Source organism: Schistocerca piceifrons, chromosome 4 (assembly GCF_021461385.2).
Source record: "Schistocerca piceifrons isolate TAMUIC-IGC-003096 chromosome 4, iqSchPice1.1, whole genome shotgun sequence".
NCBI classification, from domain to species: Eukaryota; Metazoa; Arthropoda; class Insecta; order Orthoptera; family Acrididae; genus Schistocerca; species Schistocerca piceifrons.
Window position 1 is genome coordinate 241,155,408 of NC_060141.1, and position 20,229 is coordinate 241,175,636.

At 38.9% G+C, this 20,229-nt stretch overlaps 1 protein-coding gene across 3 annotated transcripts in view; it reads left to right on the plus strand.

The window, feature by feature from the left end:
* Positions 1–20,229, plus strand: part of LOC124796284 (negative elongation factor D) — a 192,341-nt gene that overhangs the window by 82,913 nt on the left and 89,199 nt on the right. For all 3 annotated transcript variants that reach the window (XM_047260402.1, XM_047260401.1, XM_047260403.1), the window contains exons 9-11: positions 4,831–4,961; positions 5,055–5,242; positions 8,316–8,571. In XM_047260402.1, coding sequence (XP_047116358.1) covers positions 4,831–4,961; positions 5,055–5,242; positions 8,316–8,571 — 575 coding nt within the window. The remainder of the gene's footprint in view (positions 1–4,830; positions 4,962–5,054; positions 5,243–8,315; positions 8,572–20,229) is intronic.

The following is a 20,229-nucleotide window of genomic DNA, read 5'->3' on the forward strand; positions in this document are numbered from 1 at the left end:
GGTTGCTTTTTATTTTCACTCACCTGTTTGGAAATACAGAAGTCCGTACATTTTTTGTCAACTTTGTCTTTACTTACTCTTTAGAGCTCAAAATTTGTCAGGGAAAAATGCTGGAACTTGTCTGGAAATCAAGGAAATATCAGGGAATTTCACTGGGGAAAACTTGTGGCAACCCCATTAAAAACAAAATGTACAGAGATACCTTAATGTCTTTTTGAAAATAGAGAGTAGTCAAGCAGATTAAGTATAATACAGCCATCTGTTAGGCTTTACACAAATTAATATTATATAAAGGACAGAATGACATAGAAAAAAATTTATGAACAGCTTTACAACCCAGAAAATAATTGCTTGAAGGTAACTTCAGCAGCAAAATATCTATGAGATTAGAAGAAAATAATGTTTTGAAACCAGAAGCAGGGAAAATACAGTAAAAAATAGAGGAATGAAAATTCTGCCACCAGTGGATTTAAACCATTGAAAAAATTTGTTACATAGTTGTAACGGTTCATTGAGGATGAGGCCATCATTCTTAGAAATATGCTTGAAAATCTCCAGCTGTTCGAGTACATCGAGCCTATGACCTTCCCTTTCTCTATGTAAAATGGAAATTTCTTCAGCGCATTTCGGTATGTGCCCAGAAATTAGCAGATGATCAGTAAAAGTGGAATTGTGTATATTAGTGCCTCGTTTCCCAACAAATGTTTCTTGTATCTGATACTAAAAGACCTTCCAGTTTGGCCTATATAATAAATGGGACGTGTATCACAAGTGATTTTATACACTCCTGAATTGTGTATCGGAGCAACTGTGGACTTAAGATTGTGAATGAGATTTTTTGCAAGTTATTGTTTGTGGGAAAGGCAACTGTGACACCATATTTTTTAATCAGGTGACAACGAATTTTATATGAAATATGACCTAAAAATGGAACCGAGAAAACTCTTTTATACTTGTTACTGTCAGGAAAAGGACTGTTGCTTAAAGTGATTACTGTAGCATCAGTTTTAACTTTGAGTTGACTGAAGCTACCGATCTCACTCTCAGATAGTTTTGGAAATATGACTTCAGCACTGTGCCTGCGTCAAGACGATCGAAAAGGTGTGGGAAGGGGTTGCCAAGTGACAGAGCTTGGAAGCAGCTCTGGCCGGAGTGCGTTGTTGAAAGTGGCTGAGGCATTTGAGTCAGTACCTGTGGAGCCTGTAGTCAATGAGATTGTATCTTTGGCCAAGAGCATGGACTAGAAGTGGATGAAGACCTTATGGAGTTACAGTGTGTTTGACAGCAGGCACTTGTGGTGAGGAGTTCTTCAGAGGAACTGGAAGAAGAGGAGGAGGAGGAGGTAACAGCAAAGCAACAATCTTTTGGCGCAATAAGCGAAATGCTGAAAGCATGGAATCGATTGCATCATACATTGAAAATAATCACCCCATATAAAGTAGGGGCAACGCACGCAGAAATTTATGTGATGTGAGTGCGGTGTGGGATTTTTGCCAAGTTTTGAAACATTGGCAGAATCAAATGACTGCAGGTAGCTTCCTGGAAAAAAAGTAGGAATTATGTTTCTTGAATAATAAAGTACATAATATTGTATGTATAATTTTCTTTGCATAAATGTCAGGAATAAGATGAAACTTTTAGTGCTTTTTCTGCATAGAACGCATTATCGTATTTTATATTAATTTGTATGGGATCAATTGTTCTGCTTAACGAGTGTTTCGCATTATATGTAAGACTCTGGAACAAATTATGCTCACTATGCGAGGGTCTACTATGTTGTCGTCTCTTATTTGCAAATTTGTCGATACTTCGATATTTTCATATTTACTATCGCTAATAATTATTTGTTGCTTGTTGTTGGGTTCCATTTTTGACAAACACATGTAATATTAGAATATGTAAAAAACTTCAAATTCTTACAGAAACCATCACCCCCCCCCCCCCCCCCCCCCTTATTCCCTCGCAACAAGATGGTATGTAATTATGGTACTATTACGTAACGAACACTACAAGAATACACATTACAAGGTTGGACTTTGTTGCTTGCTACAAGGGTTGGGAAAGTGAACAAAGGACGGGATTGTGGTGAAATTGCTCTCACATGCATAAAATTCAACAATACTCTTGATCCTACCTTGAATGTTGTCTTGTTCACATTTTCTTGTAATTCAGAATTTTGTAATTTCCAGTATATTTGGATGGTGTAGGTCTTTCTTATTCCCAGTAATTATTAATTGGCTTTTCCATCTTTCTTCCTTATGTACCATAAATATGCAACAAAAATGAATTACTAGTACATTGTCTGTCTCCAATAATGGATTCCTATTTTCATTGTACTTATATGTAAAATTTCTGGAGATCACAGTCCTGTCACGATCGCGATTTTCTAGACTTATTGGGAAAAGGATTTGGAAACTATAAGGAAAATATTGTTGTAAGGGTTAGATGATTTGAAGAGTCTTCTGGAATATATTATCGGATAAAGGAAGGTTTTCGGCTATCTGAACAGTCACCGTAGCTGATGAAGAAATAATTGAACAAGAAGGTTTTGTTGTGAATACATAGATATAAAAATTAAAAATGTTCTTATATCCCTTCTTGAAATCATTTCTTATACCCCTTCCCCTTCAACGTTGTGATGACATTGTTTCCCTCCTATTACTGGTGTCCTTGTAGGTTCTCATGATTGTCCAAACATTTATTAGGATGTACTTTCATGGATTAATAAATGAATATTCAAACAACTTTTTAAAACTGTCGTGAATATGTTTTCACCTACAACCTTTACATAATACACACATACTTGGTGTGCATACATTCTTTGCACAAGCTATCATATGCACCTGGTCTTTTTGAGATCTCAAGACAGACAGACAGACAGACAGCTACTAATTAATTAATGCACAGTGGATTAATCATTAATAATCATCTCTGGCCTCGCCATGTTTTATTGTTGTCACAGGTGTTATTGCTATCCAGCAGTCAGAGGCATGTCTTTTAATCAACTGAAAAATTATTGCCACGTATGTAAACTTTTGTGAAGTTAACAGCAGCCTTCCTGATACATATATTGTTTAATGGATTCATGTTACAGAGAATTATTAGTACGTTGTTTTATTGTGTAATTCTATTGATGTGGTAGTTCAATTCTCATTTTAGGTGTAGCATAGTTTGTGCTACCATAGTTTGCAGCTAATGTGGAATATCGGTGCACACATGAAAAATCGTGCAAATGTTTTGGTATAGTGCGTGGTGGCTTAATCACTGATGGTTCCTTTAAAAGTGAGAAAACCATCATTCCCATTGCTTGATAGCCGTGCCAACAGCAGCCACAGATGAAATTCTTTATCACAGCTTTCCGAACCCATTTTTTTTACACACACACACACACACACACACACACACACACACACACACACACACACACAGAGGATCCCAAGCTGATTAGAGACTAAAGCTAGAAGAGGTCTCTTGTAGGATCCCAAGTTTACATTTACTTCAAGCTACTTTAAATTTTTACAGTTTCTTTAATTTGCTGTAGAATGTCAGGAGGAAAGCTATACTGCTGGTCAGATGATGTTGCTGATGGGATTGTTTGGGAAGAAATTTTGATAAAACAGAACCCAAAAAATTACACATTTCAAATGTGATCACCTCAAATTACAGAGCCACAAAAAATAGCAGACTATTCTTTTTATTTACTTCCTCATTACATTTCATTTTTTATGAAAAGAATGTTGTAGAGCAGAATGCTGTAGAGATCTCAGAAACCAAAAACAAAAAAAATACTAGTTCTTGCAATTTTTCTATCAAGCTCATAATCTCGTCATTAGGACTTTTGATCTTATCTTCCATGGAGAGTATTAAACAGTTGTAGAAAATAAGATTTCAGATTTAATTTGCATGCCGACTTAATATGGACCCATATTCAAGCCCCGCATTGTCATTTTTGTAAGGGTCTTATATGCTTGTATTGCAAAATCAAATATCCTTTTTTTAGGTAGTTCAGACCATGTTCTTACTGTTGAAAATTATTTAAAAGAGTTTGCAGACATCATTTGGTTGTAAAGTGGGCCACAAATAGCCCTCCATCTGTAAACTGTTGTGAAGCAGTAGGAGAATGAAATTTTATATTGTAAGACCTTGTATTGGTAAGTTTCTGGTGTTTTTGACAGGCATTTGTGCTGGGTCAGTGTGGTTATTAACAAATTAGGCATGGTTGATTTAAGGGGTAGCTGGATACGCTTCTTGTCACCACACCATTAACTCCCTCCTCAAGGATGGAGTTGCGTATCCCACAACTGTCTGCATGTAGTGTTATTTAAGTTTTCTGTTATTTAAGTTTTCTGAATCATGTAACTGAGGCAGGGCTTGGGTACCAGCCTAATATTTACCTACTGGAATCTGGGGAAACTACCTAAAAGCCACATCCAGGCCGGCCGAAACGCTGACCCTCATCATTAATCTGCCAGACAAAATCAATCTGGAGCTGGTGTACCTTCTTGACCCAGAAGCGGCACTTGAAACACGTACAGCTATCCAGGCGGGTAATTCTATACAGTCGTATGTCAGTTCCAAAATAAATGACCACCTGTCATTATTGATACTGATTTTCAGTTTTGTTTTCTGTTCAGAGTGTGGTCTTATTTGAAAGATGACCTGCTTTTACGTAATTTTAATTAGAGCAACTCATAGTTACATTTTTGTCACTTCATAGGTTTGTGAGGTAGAGACATTGTATTGTATTGCATTATACGTAATGCGCCTGCCTGTCTGTAATACCAACTAGGATTTCAAGTGGAAACTTCATACATTGAACTTCTGTTTCAGAAAATGGTATGTCATGGTCAGCATACATATGTGTACAGCCAGGTATTACTTCAAGTCTTATCTCAAGAACCAAAAGGTGGATCAAACATGAAGCGTCTTTCACAAGAAATAGTAAGATGTGCACAACAGAAGTGAGTATTCTAAGTGATGTTACTTATTTAGTAATACCAATAAGAGTGGATTAGGTAGTGAAGATTAATAAATCTTTAATGTGTTTTCCACAGTCACCATGATGTTACACCCATCACTATGGCTCTCAATGGAGCATCAGCGTATCCACAAGCATGCCAAGCCTTGACATCTATGCTGTCTCGTAACAGCCTGAATCCAGCAGATATTACAGTTCTGTACAGAAATTATTCTGCAGTTGATCCTCCTCCAATAGATCTCATCAGGACACCACAGTTCCTTGGTAAGTATGTTTGTGCAGTAGATAAAGTGTGTTAAATATTGATTCTCTATTTTTTTTAAGTGGAAGAAACTAGATATAACATTACAATCTCTATGCAAAATGGTTTGTCAGCATTAAAGATGTGGAAATAGTTACTTGAAGGTTTAAAAATTGCAAATTTATTCATAAAAAAGGGAAAGTCAACCACTCTCCTGTGGTGGATCAATGTGTGGCGCACAGTAACACTTAACAGAAAACAACATTCACAATAGCTTTCAAGCTTTTCTAGCATAAGTACACACATCCACTGACACACCCACACAGACCTCCAGACAAGCACTCCTATGGACATGGTAGGACTTATTATTGCAACCTGAGTATTGAAAGCTGGTGCCTGAGCTGATGGAGATGGGTAGGGGATCAGGAACCACGCAAGAAAGGGGTAACTGGAAAGAGGTAGATCTTTTTACAGATGGCTCTGTAGCTGTACAGCAATTGTGAAAGAGTATGGAGGGTAGAGGAGAAAGAGACATAGGAAGAGGGGGAGGGACAGAAAGAGAGGAAGGTGAAGTTGAAGGGGCAGAAAGGGAGGGAAAGAGATGGAGGAAGAGTGAGAAGGGGAAAAGGAGAAGGCGAAGTGAAAAGGCAGAAATGGAGGGGGAGAGAAGGGATAGCCTTTACTGGCAGACAATATCCTATACTGACCAGCACTCCTCTAATCATCCAGTGCCACACTGGCCTTGAGTAATTCAACCACATCCTCCACAAGGGCCCAGATTACCCATTGCAGTGCCCTGAAGTGAGGAATATTCTATTCAAAATACCATCCACATCCCCCAAAGTAGTGTTCTGCCATTGACCCAGCATACAGAATATCCTTGTCCATCCCTGTTCCATCCTGCACCTGATGGGTCATTCCCTTGTGATTGGCCTAGGTGCAAGATTAGTCCCAAACATCCACCCACCACCTCCTACTGCAGTCCAGTTGTGGCAGTTTGCCTTCTTTGTTTCTTCATTTGTTGTCGTCAGTGTTGACATACTGGCTGAAGGGGGGAAGTGCAGTACTGTCTACTGTAAATGATGTAGCCAACAGGTGCACAATTGCATTTCACATTTGTTTACTTTCACTTTTCACAACCCCTCATTTACACATTTAATAAGGCCAGTACACTATTGTTTAACTTTCGATAAGCCTCATTAATAGTTTTCAGGCGAACATCCACATATTGCTACAATAGTTCACTGTTGAGTATCTGTGAGCAGTAAAAAACATAACCACATAATTCACAGTGCTTTCAGAATAATCAGGTACGTATGGAACAGACACTGTCATTGTTTCAACACACGGACTAATTTTGTAACACTTATTTCACAGTTAAGTTGAAGCATTGTTGTTGTGCTAACCAGCTCGGGTTTCTTGTCTGAAACTCGGCTGTGGACTGACTGTTTCGGGACCAAAAATCGGGCCCTTATATATCCTTATAATAATAGGTGCTGAAACTACACATTGCTCGAAGTTAAATTTACAGAAATTTCAATTTAAAACTTACCTCATTAAATTAACTGAATACACTGAAAAATTTGTTCTTATTAACAGTTTCTTCTACTGCAAGAGTTAAGCCGAATTATGTGTTTAAATGATGAAATTAACATATTTAGTTATATGAGCAATACTTTTGACAAAACTGCTAATTACTTTGGAATTGATGAAGGACTGGTTTTGCTAACATGTTTTTGAATAGACCCAAATAGATCCTTTAAGAATGCTATTGTTTCATCTCCCAAATGTTTATAATTACCACAGAATTTATATTTGTATATATGTCAGCAGTAGAAGTTAAGTTACGAAACAATTACTGATTTCACCCTATAACAAAAGATACTAACTAGGAATGGTTGAAATAAATTAGAAAATCAATTACGTACATAAAAATAAGCACAAAATTAGATCTGATGTTATATTCTATAAGACTAAGGGCCAACCTTTTTCTTTTATGAAAATGCAGATTATACTCGCGTATGAATTTTAAGGAAGCAGATGGCAAAACAACAGGGAAAGTAAAAATATCCCAGCTTGCTTCGTCACACACTCACTGGAATTTCTTATCCAATCTCACATTCTACTCGAATGGATGGCCACAGCCTAACTGCGGCAAACAGTAAACATGATCATCCAGTTGCCAAAGTTGCTGCACACCACAACACAAATGACTTCAATAGCTGCTGCACAATGCGAGCCATCTGATACTGTTTTCCAGCACAAGTTTCTCTGAACCATGCAGATGGTAATCATCTCTCCAGCATTTTGTGTGCTCTTGCAATCCCCCTGGCCGAAACCTCCACCAACCTGTTCCCAATGACTCACCTTACTGTTTACCTTCTGTCCACACCACTCCTTCTCCATCCACATCGTGCACTGCCCCCCCCCCCCCCCTCACCCCCACCCCCCAAATATGTGGGTCTCCCCCTTCCACATTTTCAACCTCTCTGCCTTTCTTTCCTGCCTCCATCTTCACTTCCCCCCCCCCCCCCCCCCCATCTCCCTCTTCCACATCTCGTTTTGTTTTACACTCTGTACTATTTTAAGGACTGTTGTGCAGCTGCAGAGTCATCTGTCTAAAGATCTGACTCTTTCCTGCTATCCCCTCCTTGCATCCTTTTCTATCCCCTCCTTATCTCCATCAGTTCAGGCAACTGCTTGCAGTACTCAAATATCAATAATCAGTCTTGCCGTGACCATGGGATTGTGAGTTTTGGTGTGTGCATGGTTGTATATGTACTTGTGCTAGAAAAAGAGCTGGTGCTCAAAAGCTGGTGTGAATGCTGTTTTCTGTTGCGTGTTTCTGTGCTCCATGCATTGGTGCACCATAGGTGAGTAATTGCAATTTCCTTATTTTACATATTGCTCCATCAAGGATTTTCCACTGTTAACTTAAAATTTTGATGTCTATATTACTACTCGCTTTGTGAAATACATCTGTACAGCTCTGAAAACAGTATGGAGAGAATATTGGAGGCATCTCTCCAGGTCTCTGAATTACTACTGAATATCGAGATAGCAACAATGTATTAATCTTTTATTCTTGTGTTCCAGATCTCCTAGTAGACTCTTTATTCAAACCAGGAGTAAAGTTGAATCCAGAACACAAGCCAAAATATATATACCTGCTGGCTTATGCTGCAAGTGTATGTGAAACATCCACCAGGAAAGGTCAGGTTCGCAAGAATATTAATAAAGATGAATTGAAGCCAACAATTCAGGCAATCGAAAAAGTCCATGGTATATGCAACATAAACAAAGGGTCGACTGAGCTCATTGCTGAACTTTCTACACTGTATCAGTGCATTAGGTATGTTAAAAAAAATTCCTTTTTTGCGATCAATAAGTTACACATTTTTTCCAGTATTTGTTCTTATGAGAATGCAAATGTTTAGGCTGTAAATTGTATCCAGAATGGGAATATCTGTTAAATTGGCCACATGCCCAGTATATGCTACCATCATAATTTAAGTCAAATAATGGAAAACCTGGAGCAGAATAACAACAATGTGAAAAGGATAGATTGCTATTCACCACACCACATAGGGGTGGTTTTGAGTGGCAGACAGGTGCAATAAAAATGGCCAGTAGCTGTTATTCAGTTATTAGATTAAGTCCTTCATCAGATGTAGACAACAAAATGTGCACATATATGGCCACTGTCATAGTTTAGTCATTTAAAATTTTACCAGGGTTTAATTATTTGTATGCTAAGTGTCATGTCATGTGTAAAGAATAGAGATGCTGTTTTTAATCTGTCTCAGTGGAGGTGGCATTTTAAAATTTCTTGTATTTGTTAGCACTGGTTTTTTGATGTGTGATGTTTAGACACACTCAACAACGTTAGTAATGAATGTCATCCTCTCCACATGTCCTAACCAACATATTCTTTGACATTTGATAAATTTCACTGTATCTTCCCCTTGTATAAGCCCCTGTATTTCATGGTTGTATCTCACTCTCTGACCTGCCTCTCTCACAGGCCCATAGATTTTTTGTAAGATTTTTCTTTCAAATGCCCTTAGGCTGTTAAGGTCTGCTTCTGTCACTGACCACATTTCTGATCCATATGTGGTAACAGGTCGCACAAGGGAATAGTATACTCTCAAATTAATTGTTCTTGTAATTAGATTGTTTAGTATCTTTAGGATTGCATAATAGGCTTTGTTTCCTGCTTGTATCATTTCTTTAATACATTTTCTCATACTATTATCATTGGTTGGGAGGATACCTAAATAATGGAAGCATCTAACAGCTTTGAAGCATTTATCAGAGATCTTCAGGTTCTGTGGTGTTCTTGTAGCTTCAGAATTGGACATAACCATATATTTTGTCTTGCTTTCATTTATAGTAAGCCCAATTCTTGTTTCTTGTGCTTCCATTTGTCCATTTATTTCTTTAAGCGATGTTACATCCCTTGCCACGATGGCAGTATCATCTGCATATGTGCATATCTGGCTGGACTTAATCACTATATGCAGTGCTAAGTTAAACAGGACTGCAGAGAGGCCATCACCTTGTTTCGCTCCATCCTCAAAGTCAAACTGCCTGGTCATTCAGTTATTCACTTTTACTTTTGTATCCTTCATGGTTAGCTTGATTAACCTTCTCAGTTTATCACAGATGCCTAATTCTTTCAGCCCTTTATGCAATGCTGGTCTATTAATACTTCCAAAAGCTTTGTTAAAGTCAATGAATAGAAAGTGGAGAGCTATATCATTCATAAAATTTTTCCATTATTTGCATAACAACAAACAACTGGTCAGATGTACCTCTGTTTGTTCGGAATCCACATTGGTATTCTCAGAGTATCTTTTCGGCACACTTCTTTATTCTTTCGTTCAGCACTACGGAGAGAATCTTATATACTGTATTCAGTAGGGTTATGGCTCCATAGTTTTCAAATTGCACTTTTCTCCTGTCTTATATATTGGACATATTATTCCAGTATTCCACTCCTCCAGCATGCTTTCGTTTACCCATATGTTCTTTATTAGTTTAAATATTTCACATCTTAGAGGTTGCCCTGCCCCCTCCTTCCCCCCCCCCCCCCCCCCCCCCCCACCTCCACCCCCGCACCCCCTACCCCGATTTCATTAGTTCTGACACGATCCAATCTTCACTGGGTGCACAGTTATTTTTTAGTTTATTTATCACTGTTTCCACTTGCAGCATTGTTGGATTTTGTGCCTCATCCCTTTCAATTTCTCTTGCCTCTGTGTTCCTGTTCCCGTGTACCTCTTGGGGCCTGATCTGAGTTTTTGTTGAGCATATCTTCAAAGTATTCTGCCCACCTCTACAATATTTCTTGTTCATCTCTTATTATCTTACCGTTTCTGTTTTTGCATGCATTTTGTTTGGATTGAAAATTTTTTCTCATCTTTCCCACAGCATGATAGAATTTCTTCATTTCATTCTATTCCTTTAATTCTTCTATCTCTTTAAACTTTGATTTCTGTCATTCTTTTTTCTTTTTCTTGCATATTCTTTGGGTGTTGGATCTTAATTCTTTGTACACCTCCACATTTCTTCTTGTTTCTCACTGTATAATTCTCAGTCTTGCTGCATTTTTACGTTCGATTACTAGCCTGCATTCATCATCAAACCACTCATTTCGCGCATTTCTTCTCACCCCAACTATGTCTTCTGCTGCCTCATTCAGCTCTTTCGGGATCTTAGTCCATCTCTCTTGGATTCCCATTGCTTCCTCGCTGGGAGTCAGTGCATATCTTAACATTTGCTTGGTTTTTTCACAACTTTTGGGTCATTCAGTTTTTCTGTGTCCCAGTTTGTATTTTTCTCCATTCCAGGTGTAGGTGTTACAGATAATTTCTCCCTCACTACAACTTTTACAGCATAGTGTTCTGAGTCACAGTTAGGACCTCTGCAGCTCCTCACATCGGTAATTGATGTGGCATGTATTGCCTTTACTAACACAGGGTCTATTTGATTGACTACTCCACTTATATGTGTTTTCCATGTTCTGAGATGTATTCTTTTTTGTGGGAAACATCTGCTCCTGATGATTAGATTATTTCTAGCAGCCAACTGACATAACATTTCTCCATTCTTGTTACTTTCTTTATGTAATGTGTATCTCCCAAATACTCTTCCATATTTGCTTCACCCAACCTGTGCATTAAAATCTCCCACAAATAAGAACAGATCATACTTTTTGCTTCACTGCATGCCCTTTCTAGATCTTTGTAAAACTTTTCTTTTGCTTCTTCTTGTGCTTCCTCTGTTGGTGTGTATGCTGTTATTATCGTTATATTTCTGTATTTCCCTTTCACTCTCTGTGTGCAAAATCTTTCATTTATTGATTCAAATTCCAAAACACTTTTACCAACCTTCTTTGTTATTATGAATCCCATTCCGGCTTGTTTGGTTCTTCTTTCTGGTCCACTATACAGCAGAGAATACTGGGGCGTATCTATCTGTCCTTGTCCTTACCATCTTATTTCTTGTAGTGCTACAATGTACTTGAACTTCATGATCTCATCAGCTATTTCTTTCATTTTTGCAGGTTTCAACATTGTTCATACATTCCATGTTACTATTTCCAAATCTTGTGTCCTTTTTCTTTGCCAACGTCATGTTTTTTTGTCTCTCATCCATCATCTGAGACTCTCGTTGAGGTTCCATAATATGTCATTTTGACAGTGTGGGGTTATTGGCCCCACGCCCAACCCCCATCTTGGAGGACCTGGATTTCTTTAGGGTTTACTCCCCTAGGGAGGTTGGCTTCCGTATGCCTACAGAGCCCCCCTCCCTATGTTGCAGGGCACAATTTGTCTGGCTCCTCAGTCGAGACCAGTCTGGCTTGGGTGACCTTGCCAGTAGCTACACTGCTGCTGGCACAGCTCTCGACTTCATCGAGGCATGCAAACCCTCCCGTCTGACACTGAAGGTGCCTACGATAAGGCGATGTCCCCTGGGATGGTTGTTCTTCTCTACCTGACACTGTTGCTGTACTGTTTCCTCATGAGAGAAACATCACTTGAAAGATGGTATAACACCAGGAAGATAGATCTTGTTTCACCCAAGCAATTGATATTGTTCTAAATATTAAGGAATTGCATATTGGTATTGTCTTATTTGTTAAAGATTTTGCTGACTTATGAGAAAGGGCAACACCCTCAACGGGTGCGGTGCAAAGTCAGGACATGCGGGGACCAAGCAGCAATCGGTATTGTAATTGTCAACTGTCGAAGCTGCGTTGGTAAAGTACTGGAACTTCAAGCGCTGATAGAAAGCACCAAAGCTGAAATCGTTATAGGTACAGAAAGCTGGCTTAAGCCAGAGATAAATTCTGCCGAAATTTTTACAAAGGTACAGACGGTGTTTAGAAAGGATAGATTGCATGCAACCGGTGGTGGAGTGTTCGTCGCTGTTAGTAGTAGTTTATCCTGTAGTGAAGTAGAAGTGGATAGTTCCTGTGACTTATTATGGGTGGAGGTTACACTAAACAACCGAACTAGGTTAATAATTGGCTCCTTTTACCGACCTCCCGACTCAGCAGCATTAGTGGCAGAACAACTGAGAGAAAATTTGGAATACATTTCACATAAATTTTCTCAGCATGTTATAGTCTTAGGTGGAGATTTCAATTTACCATATATAGACTGGGACACTCAGATGTTTAGGACGGGTGGTAGGGACAGAGCATCGAGTGACATTATACTGAGTGCACTATCCGAAAATTACCTCGAGCAATTAAACAGAGAACCGACTCGTAGAGATAACATCTTGGACCTACTGATAACAAACAGACCCGAACTTTTCGACTCTGTATGTACAGAACAGGGAATCAGTGATCATAAGGCCGTTGCAGCATCCCTGAATATGGAAGTTAATAGGAATATAAAAAAAGGGAGGAAGGTTTATCTGTTTAGCAAGAGTAATAGAAGGCAGATTTCAGACTACCTAACAGATCAAAACGAAAATTTCTGTTCCGACACTGACAATGTTGAGTGTTTATGGAAAAAGTTCAAGGCAATCGTAAAATGCGTTTTAGACAGGTACGTTCCGAGTAAAACTGTGAGGGACGGGAAAAACCCACTGTGGTACAACAACAAAGTTAGGAAACTACTGCGAAAGCAAAGAGAGCTCCACTCCAAGTTTAAACGCAGCCAAAACCTCTCAGACAAACAGAAGCTAAACGATGTCAAAGTTAGCGTAAGGAGGGCTATGCGTGAAGCGTTCATTGAATTCGAAAGTGAAATTCTATGTACCGACTTGACAGAAAATCCTAGGAAGTTCTGGTCTTACGTTAAATCAGTAAGTGGCTCGAAACAGCATATCCAGACACTACGGGATGATGATGGCATTGAAACAGAGGATGACACGCGTAAAGCTGAAATACTAAACACCTTTTTCCAAAGCTGTTTCACAGAGGAAGACCGCACTGCAGTTCCTTCTCTAAATCCTCGCACAAACGAAAAAATGGCTGACATCGAAATAAGTGTCCAAGGAATAGAAAAGCAACTGGAATCACTCAATAGAGGAAAGTCCACTGGACCTGACGGGATACCAATTCGATTCTACACAGAGTACGCGAAAGAACTTGCCCCCCTTCTAACAGCCGTGTACCGCAAGTCTCTAGAGGAACGGAGGGTTCCAAATGATTGGAAAAGAGCACAGATAGTCCCAGTCTTCAAGAAGGGTCGTCGAGCAGACGCGCAAAACTATAGACCTATATCTCTTACGTCGATCTGTTGTAGAATTTTAGAACATGTTTTTTGCTCGCGTATCATGTCATTTCTGGAAACCCAGAATCTACTATGTAGGAATCAACATGGATTCCGGAAACAGCGATCTTGTGAGACCCAACTCGCCTTATTTGTTCATGAGACCCAGAAAATATTAGATACAGGCTCCCAGGTAGATGCTATTTTTCTTGACTTCCGGAAGGCGTTCGATACAGTTCCGCACTGTCGCCTGATAAACAAAGTAAGAGCCTACGGAATATCAGACCAGCTGTGTGGCTGGATTGAAGAGTTTTTAGCAAACAGAACACAGCATGTTGTTATCAATGGAGAGACGTCTACAGACGTTAAAGTAACCTCTGGCGTGCCACAGGGGAGTGTTATGGGACCATTGCTTTTCACAATATATATAAATGACTTAGTAGATAGTGTCGGAAGTTCCATGCGGCTTTTCGCGGATGATGCTGTAGTATACAGAGAAGTTGCAGCATTAGAAAATTGTAGCGAAATGCAGGAAGATCTGCAGCAGATAGGCACTTGGTGCAGGGAGTGGCAACTGACCCTTAACATAGACAAATGTAATGTATTGCGAATACATAGAAAGAAGGATCCTTTATTGTATGATTATATGATAGCGGAACAAACACTGGTAGCAGTTACTTCTGTAAAATATCTGGGAGTATGCGTGTGGAACGATTTGAAGTGGAATGATCATATAAAATTAATTGTTGGTAAGGCGGGTACCAGGTTGAGATTCATTGGGAGAGTGCTTAGAAAATGTAGTCCATCAACAAAGGAGGTGGCTTACAAAACACTCGTTCGACCTATACTTGAGTATTGCTCATCAGTGTGGGATCCGTATCAGATCGGTCTGACGGAGGAGATAGAGAAGATCCAAAGAAGAGCGGCGCGTTTCGTCACAGGGTTATTTGGTAACCGTGATAGCGTTACGGAGATGTTTAATAAACTCAAGTGGCAGACTCTGCAAGAGAGGCGCTCTGCATCACGGTGTAGCTTGCTCGCCAGGTTTCGAGAGGGTGCGTTTCTGGATGAGGTATCGAATATATTGCTTCCCCCTACTTATACCTCCCGAGGAGATCACGAATGTAAAATTAGAGAGATTAGAGCGCGCACGGAGGCTTTCAGACAGTCGTTCTTCCCGCGAACTATACGCGACTGGAACAGGAAAGGGAGGTAATGACAGTGGCACGTAAAGTGCCCTCCGCCACACACCGTTGGGTGGCTTGCGGAGTATCAATGTAGATGTAGATGTAGATGTCACAGTACCACTGTTCCCATGGAAGTTATACTGTGTGTTCAGAATGGGCCACTTTCACAAAAATGCCAGACTTGTCTCTGTGAGTCCAATGATTTTCTCATGTGGAATGTTTTGCGGTTGTGAAAGCACTGTCACTCCTGAAGTGATCTGGTAAATTGTTTTGATTCTTCATGCTTAACGAGCATTTGTAAAATTATAAGACAGGATTGCTGGCCAGTACTTACTTTCCTCCCCTTGGTGGCAAAATGTCAGTACTGCTGATATAAGTATAGAAAAGTACAATCAGTATCCTACCTTTCTGAACTAATAGTTTCATCATCGGGGAGGAGAGAGGGATAGATTGTTAGAGAAGGTTAAAAATAAGTAGTGTTTCTTAGTTTTCTGTCTATGTCTGCCACATGTTGGTGAAAACTTGGACTGGGAAGAAGCATATTACTGAGCTGCTCAGATGAGCTGAGCTGTTTGTATAATTATTAGTCTGTCAACAAATGAATTAACCTCCTAATATATTGTGCATATTTCCACTCAATATCGCCTTACGGAATAATTTTCTGGAATAACTCATCACTAGGGACAGGAAAATTTCATGAAAACAATAACACACAATTGTCGATTTATTGAGAAATAATGTGAAATCAGTGATTTTTAGGAGATATCATGAAAATTGTTATTTTGTGGTATAAAAAATGTTAAAACTCTGAGGGTGGCAGGTACTGTCAGTTATTGAATGTTAAAATTGAATTTTATCTTTTAATCTCCTTGAAACTGAGGATTGTGTGTAATTTTGAAAGAACAGTTCATTTTCTTTCCAAGTAACAAACTTCGATGTGATCGTGAAAATAGCACTGAATTTTGCAAAAGTAACACTAAATTTGGCATAAAAATATCAATCACAATTTGAAAAGGAATAGTGATGCCTGTTCATCTACGTCTACATCTACACCTATACTGTGTCGACCACCTTGAGGTGCATGGCAGACAATGCATCCCACTGTACCAGTTAGTAAGGTTTGTTCGCGTTCCTTTCACGTATGGAGCGTGGTAAAAATATTTTGAATGCATCCGTACATGCAGTAATTATTCTACCCATATCCTCATGATACCTGTGTGAGCAATACGTAGGGGATTGAAGTATATTTCTAGAGTTGCCATTTAAAGATTTCTCTGGAAACTTTGTTGATAAGACATTTTTGGGAAAGTTTCCATGTATCTTCAAGGACTGCCACTTCTTTTCCTTCAATATCTCTCTGACACTCTCCCACAGACCAGACAAATCTGTAACCATTCTTGCTGCCCTTCTCTGTATATGTTCAGTATCCCCCATTAGTCCTGTTTGGCATGGGCCTCGCACACTTGAGCAGTATTTTAGAACCAGTTGCACGAGTGATTTGAAAGCAATCTCCTTTGTGGACTGATTGCTCTTCCCCAGTATTTTACCAATAAGCCGAAGTCTACCATCTGTTTTACCCACAACTGAGCTCATATGTTCTTCCATTTCATATCCTTCTGAAGTGTTACACCCACGTATTTGTATGAATTGACCAATTCCAACAGTGACTCATTGACAGTATTAGTCATAGGATACTGTGTTTTTTCATTTTGTGAAGTGCAAAATTTTACATTTCTGAACATTTAGAGCAAGTTGCCAATCTCTGCACCACTTTGAAATCTTATCAAGATCTGACTGCATATTTATGCAGTTTCTCTCAGTACTTCATTATAGATAACTGCATAATTTGCAGAAAGCCTGATTTTACTATTGATATTATATGTGAGGTCATTAATATACAACCTGAACAGCAAGGGTTCCAATACACTTTCATGGGGCACAGCCGAAGTTGCTTCTACAGCTGAAGATAACTCTCCATAAAAGATAATGTTCTGTGTGTTTCCTACCAAGAAGTACTCAATCCAGGCACAAATTTCACTTGATACAGTGATAAGTGTTCTTGCTCTATATGAGGCTAGTAGTGTATGATATTTAACTATAGGGAAAAAATAGACTCTCATAAATAACTCTTTATTTGTTATTTTTGGGCCTAAAAAGTGGATTTTTGAAAATTTGTCTACCAAATTTTGGAGGTCATTTTGACTGGTTATTTTTGAATTTAGGGTGTTTTGTGTAATAAACAATGTTGTTGTTCTTGTTGTTGTGGTCTTCAGTCCTGAGACTGGTTTAATGCAGCTCTCCATGCTACCCTATACTGTGCAAATTTCTTCATCTCCCAGTACTTACGGCAACCTACATCCTTCTGAATCTTCTTAGTGTATTCATCTCTTGGTCTCCCTCTATGATTTTTACCCTCCACGCTGCCCTTCAATGCTAAATTTGTGATCCCTTGATGCCTCAGAACATGTCCTACCAACCGGTCCCTTCTTCTTGTCAAGTTGTGCCACAAACTCCTCTTCTCCCCAATTCTATTCAATGCCTCCTCATTAGTTATGTGATCTACCCATCTAATCTTCAGCATTCTTCTGTAGCACCACATTTCAAAAGCTTCTATTCTCTTCTTGTCCAAACTATTTATCGTCCATGTTTCACTTCCATACATGGCTACACTCCATACAAATACTTTCAGAAACTACTTCCTGACACTTAAATCTATACTCGATGTTAACAAATTTCTCTTCTTCAGAAACGCTTTCCTTGCCATTGCCAGTCCACATTTTATATCCTCTCTACTTCGACCAACATCAGTTATTTTGCTCCCCAAATAGCAAAACTCCTTTACTACTTTTAAGTGTCTCATTTCTTAATCTAATTCCCTCAGCATCACCCGACTTAATTTGACTACATTTCATTATCCTCATTTTGCTTTTGTTGATGTTGATCTTATATCCTCCTTTTAAGACACTGTCCATTCCGTTCAACTGCTCTTCCAAGTCCTTTGCTGTCTAGAGGACACTTTTCTAAAAACAATCATGTCAATTGCAATGTTGTAACTTAACCCAGTGCAGAGATATTAAAATTTTCGATAATATCTCCAGACTGAAAAATTGTTGCGTGCCTAAAAATAAAAATGGCCGTCATCCACTAAAGGTGCAAGATAAATTATTTCAAAAAACTGTTTTGACTTATCAAACATAGGGCAATCGCATATAAAAATATTAAAATATTTAAAAATGGTCAAGCAACAATCACTGGGCCACTTCGTATGGATTGACCCAGTACACCAAAGATCTTTCCAAAAACACCTTTTCTTTTCTTTTCTTTTCTTTTCTTTTCTTTTCTTTTCTTTTCTTTTCTTTTCTTTTCTTCTCTTCTGGGATTCATTTTCTGAAGAGATTTTACACTGCTGTATAAAGCGTTAACCATTCAAAGGATTGATTAGTTTTACAATTCCCAGGGAAACTATACTGTCACTTAACACAGAAAAAGTGTTTTCACCCGGGGAAAAGTGTATTTTTAACCATGAAATCTGGGAAAATGCCGGGATTTTATTTTTTATTTTATTTTATTTATTTATTTTTCCTAGTCTGCCATACACACTGTCAAACAGTGGCTTATGAAATGAGGAAATATGGTCGATCCAGGTCAAAAGTTTATGACAAATCACTTTTTGGATATAAAAACAAATGTATAATTTCTTAACTTAATCTTGTTGCAAAGCCACACAAATTTTCATTTCAGTAGCTATCAAAGACTTAAAAAAATTACATCATTGCATTACATAAGTCTACAGTCACTCATTTGCTTATCGTGTAGAAAAATACTCAAATATTTCCGTGCTGTCATTTGTTAAAATCTCATTCCAGTAACTCGGACCTTTTGTGAGCCATGAGGGATGCTATGAATATTTTATTCTCGCTTTCTGTGGGTACAGTCCCAAGGCCAGGCCTCCACAAACATATAGGCAGGTGATGCAGGTATCAAAAGAATCCACTGGAAATATGCATGGCTCTTTGGGAAAATCGTTTTTTTGTGTATGGCATCTCATGTTGAAAGGTGCGCCAGCTTTTGATTGCTGTAGGAGTGTTGCCAACAAACAACTTTCCATCCTCAGTCATATGGCAACTCTTGAAGTGTTCTAGTAGTGTGTCATGGTGAAACCAAGAAAAGTGAAATTCAGTGCTGAATAGCTGAATGACTGGAGGTTTGAGAGCATCAAGGCTCGCAAGATGTCAGAATTCCAGACGTTTTGCACAGTATGAAGCAGATCTTTTGCACTCTGCAACATATGAATGATGGCTGTAAACAGTCATGTGGAAGGAGCTGAGTACTGCAAGGAAGTCGTGTCTGTCAAGAAGACAGCAGACAATTCGTCTTTTTCCTCAGTCTCAGTAAACGAAGTGCTATGACTGTTAAGTGATGCGTTGACCCTTAAAGGTTGCACAACATCTCACTGATCGTAATGGGATTTTATTTTCAATGACTGCATTGTTTTTTATCCAACCATTTTGGTGATGTGTTAGGCAATTAAAAGAGTATTTCAGTAATGCTTTAAAAAGTAAGCAAGGAGAACAGGAAAGTCGGACGAGCTAGGAAATCTTGTCAACAGAGTGGTGTTCAAAGTTGACTGACAGACTTCGGCATTTTCAACATACTGTTGCGCAGCTTGATGTAATCTACCCTTTTCTAATGTCAAGTTTTGGCGTTCATTAAGGAAACTTGCAGGGAGGAGCCATCCATGATCAATACACAGCCAGACACCCCCCCCCCCCCCTCCCCACCAATAAAATTTCGACCTACTTTGCATATCTTTTCATCTAGGTGTCCAGCATTCATTAAATTTGATATATATACAGCCATCATAGGTGGGAATAACCCTCTGAAGTTTTGGTGTGTTTGGTTTGTATGAAAAGTAGTAGTGGTCGGTCAGACCTTGGCTCTCAGAGTCGTGTGATGTCTGTGTACAGAGTGATTATAATTAAAGTTAAACTTTCAAACCACTGTAGAAATAACACCACTGGTCAGAATGACGTCGAATTGCAACTTAATATTATCAGAGAAAGGGGAAAACATATGGCAGAAGAAAAATAA